The sequence below is a fragment of the Notothenia coriiceps genome, unplaced genomic scaffold (genome assembly GCF_000735185.1).
Source record: "Notothenia coriiceps isolate Sejong01 unplaced genomic scaffold, NC01 NC01_scaffold00036552, whole genome shotgun sequence".
In the NCBI taxonomy this organism is placed as follows: domain Eukaryota; kingdom Metazoa; phylum Chordata; class Actinopteri; order Perciformes; family Nototheniidae; genus Notothenia; species Notothenia coriiceps.
In genome coordinates, this window is record NW_011369253.1 from 211,185 (window position 1) to 214,068 (window position 2,884).

General features: G+C 43.3%; 1 protein-coding gene across 1 annotated transcript in view; it reads left to right on the forward strand.

Annotated features, from left to right (window-relative positions):
* LOC104964073 (regulating synaptic membrane exocytosis protein 1-like) overlaps nucleotides 1–700 on the forward strand; it is a 46,213-nt gene extending 45,513 nt beyond the window's left edge. The window contains exons 3-4 of the mRNA XM_010792795.1: nucleotides 241–252; nucleotides 662–700. Of these exons, the coding sequence (XP_010791097.1) occupies nucleotides 241–252; nucleotides 662–700 (51 nt within the window). The remainder of the gene's footprint in view (nucleotides 1–240; nucleotides 253–661) is intronic.
* Nucleotides 701–2,884: the final 2,184 nt, after the last annotated feature.

Sequence of the window (2,884 nt, forward strand, 5' to 3'; positions counted from 1 at the left end):
CGCACCTCCCGCCCCCTCACTGAATATGAAGTATGCCTGTGAAATCATGCAGAATGTTAATAACAAATGTTTGCACTTTACCCTTTTTTCTCTTTGTTCTTTTCCCTCTTTTTCCAAACAATTCACCCTCTCTTCATTTCTTTTATCTTCCACATCCTTTCATTTATTTCTCTCCTTTCCTTTCCTGCTTTACTTCCACCATCACTTTTCTCACTGCTACCTGGACTGCATGACACAAAGGAGGACAAAGTGGTTAGCATCTTTTTTTGTGTTTTCTCTATGCTGTGAATGTGATGTTTGTTCCCCCCTGAAAAATGCTGGCTTTGTTCAAATCAGGAACTTAGATCTCTCATGATGACCCCTTGAAAGGTAGTTTAGGGTCTTCCATATTGGCCAGACCTTTCCCAGCTGGAAAATAAAGGTCGAAAAGCAACAATACTAGATGCAAGAGAGCAAGCTATCCGATTGGAACGGAGCCAGAGTATGTACAAATCCACTTATAGATTACTGATTTAACTGAGCAGAGGGAATCCCTGATAGGTCATGCTTTTTATTAACTTTGATTCTCAGGGCGTTTACAGTACTGTGTCCTCCGAGGATTCTTCCCAGTGTAAACCCTGTCTAACTCTGTGTCCGTTGTCTGTCTCCTCCCCTTGCAAAGTGTCTCATAGTGAAAGACAGGGTAAGGCTTACTGGGTGATGGATTTTGCTGCATGGGTCACTACTTTTGTCTCCCCTTCACACTTGGGTCTGTGCTCATTCACAGTGTCAAACAGTAAACCAGACCCACTATCTGCCTCATAGATCATTGTAGTAAAGCGGTCCCAGGGCAGCTGGCTGCTGATCCTGCATCAGTACTCTGTGTAATCCTGAGAATGAATGCAGACCCTGAAAATCGACTGGAACACGAGCATGAGGCATACAGAGGGGACCCCTCCGACCCATCCTGACCCCTCTTCCTATGGCTGTAGGCATGTCTGTGCTGAAAGGGATCCAGTGGAACCTGGTTTAAACTCCTTGATACATTGGGATGGGAGATTGGCATGCATATGAGAAAGCACTCGACCTACAGACCATTTATCTGAATGCATAATGAATGCACACTCATGCCTGTGCATGCTTTCCCTGCCTGTGTGCTTGAGAGCAGACGTGCCCTGCCATGGGGAGACGGGAGGGGCCCCATAATGCTTGGACCCTGCAAAATGTCACCAGTGTTGTTACTGCTGAGCCCTGTCAAAGTCAGGAAGAGAATTTTAGATTGGGATGTCCTTGAATGGTCAGAAATAGGATTCATGGTTTGACTGCACATACAGTATGCATCCTTATACAACTTATGAAATAATTGGTGGCTCATGTTCTTTAACCTGTTAAACCCGGAGGCCCCCCGCCCGCGAAATTGTGTCTCAGGGCTTCTTAACATTTACAAACCTATGAATGTGTCATACCCACTTAACGGGAAGAAACTCAGCTACCTGACGATACGAACCATTTTTACCGAAACAAAACACAATTCTCACAAGAAGCGTCTAAATGAGCCCTGAGCGAAACAATTCTAACGCAACTCACAGTAAAATATCCTTATTACTTATCGGATCTGCAAAAACAAGATATCGATTAGCAAGCTGAGATTCCACAGATTCCAGAAATATAAGTATCATTACATGTTACTTGTTAGACGCTTTTATCCAAAGCGACTTACATATTCAATACTGTGGGCAATCCCCACAGGAGCAATTTGGGGTAAAGTGTCTCAGGGACACAACGACATGCTGACTGCAGTGGGGTTTGAACCTGTGACCCCCTGATCCGAACAGCAACGCACTAACCCACTGCACCACACGCCTCCCTCATCACTGAGCGATCAAAAACTCGCCGTGGGAAGCAAACCCAGACATCACACCACGTAGCTTTACGGAGCAAACGCGGCACATTGTCTTACCTTAGCTGTTGTTCGGATCAAAAGTTGTGTTCAATGGCATTACAACGATAAAAACGCTGCTGAAGGTTAATCCAATGGTTAATCCAATGTGTCTGTGCCACTTTAAAATGATTACTGATAATCCATCATCATATTTATGGAAAAAACTGAGTTTTCATATATAGCTGCTATGATAGCTACTAGAGTGTATGACAGCTTCCGGTTTTGGGCATTCTGGCTGCGCATGACTCTATTCACCAATGGGTAATGTTTAGATGGATTTTAGGAACTTCCCCTCGATTCTATTGGCGATCCGAACTCGCGACAGGGGAAGCGAAAACAGACATCACAACACCTAGCTTCACGAAGGAAGCTTCTTACCTTAGCTGTTGTTCTGATCAAAACTATCAAAACGATGCTGAAGGTTAATCCAATGTGTCAGTGTCACTTTGAAATGATTCCTGATAATCCATCTTCATATTTACTAGTTTGAGCCTAGGTTTCAGTTTTCAGAGCATAACATTGCTCTCGACTGCGTGCACATTAGGGATGTGCATCTCCATCACTGAGGCCGATGCGATGCGCATCTCGATACGTTGCCACGATACGATACATTAACGATACCTTTGAAACACCAGGCGATGCGATACGATACGATTCACCCCTGTTGCGATAGAGTTCGATACGATTTGATTCAACATTATGCGATTCGGGGCGATACGATGCGATTCAACATGATGCAAAAATAATGATACTTCAATATGGTACGACAGAGGATTTTTGTTTTATTCCTTATATGCAGCAAATCATACATTAACAAAAAAGTGCTTTACATATTTGGTACTGCACATCCCATCATGCCGTTTATTTTTTTACCTTTAAAAGCTCTCCAGAGTACAATTGTATAACACCTCACAGTTAAACAATGTAAGGATGCATTGCTCATGATTAACAATGTGCAAATAA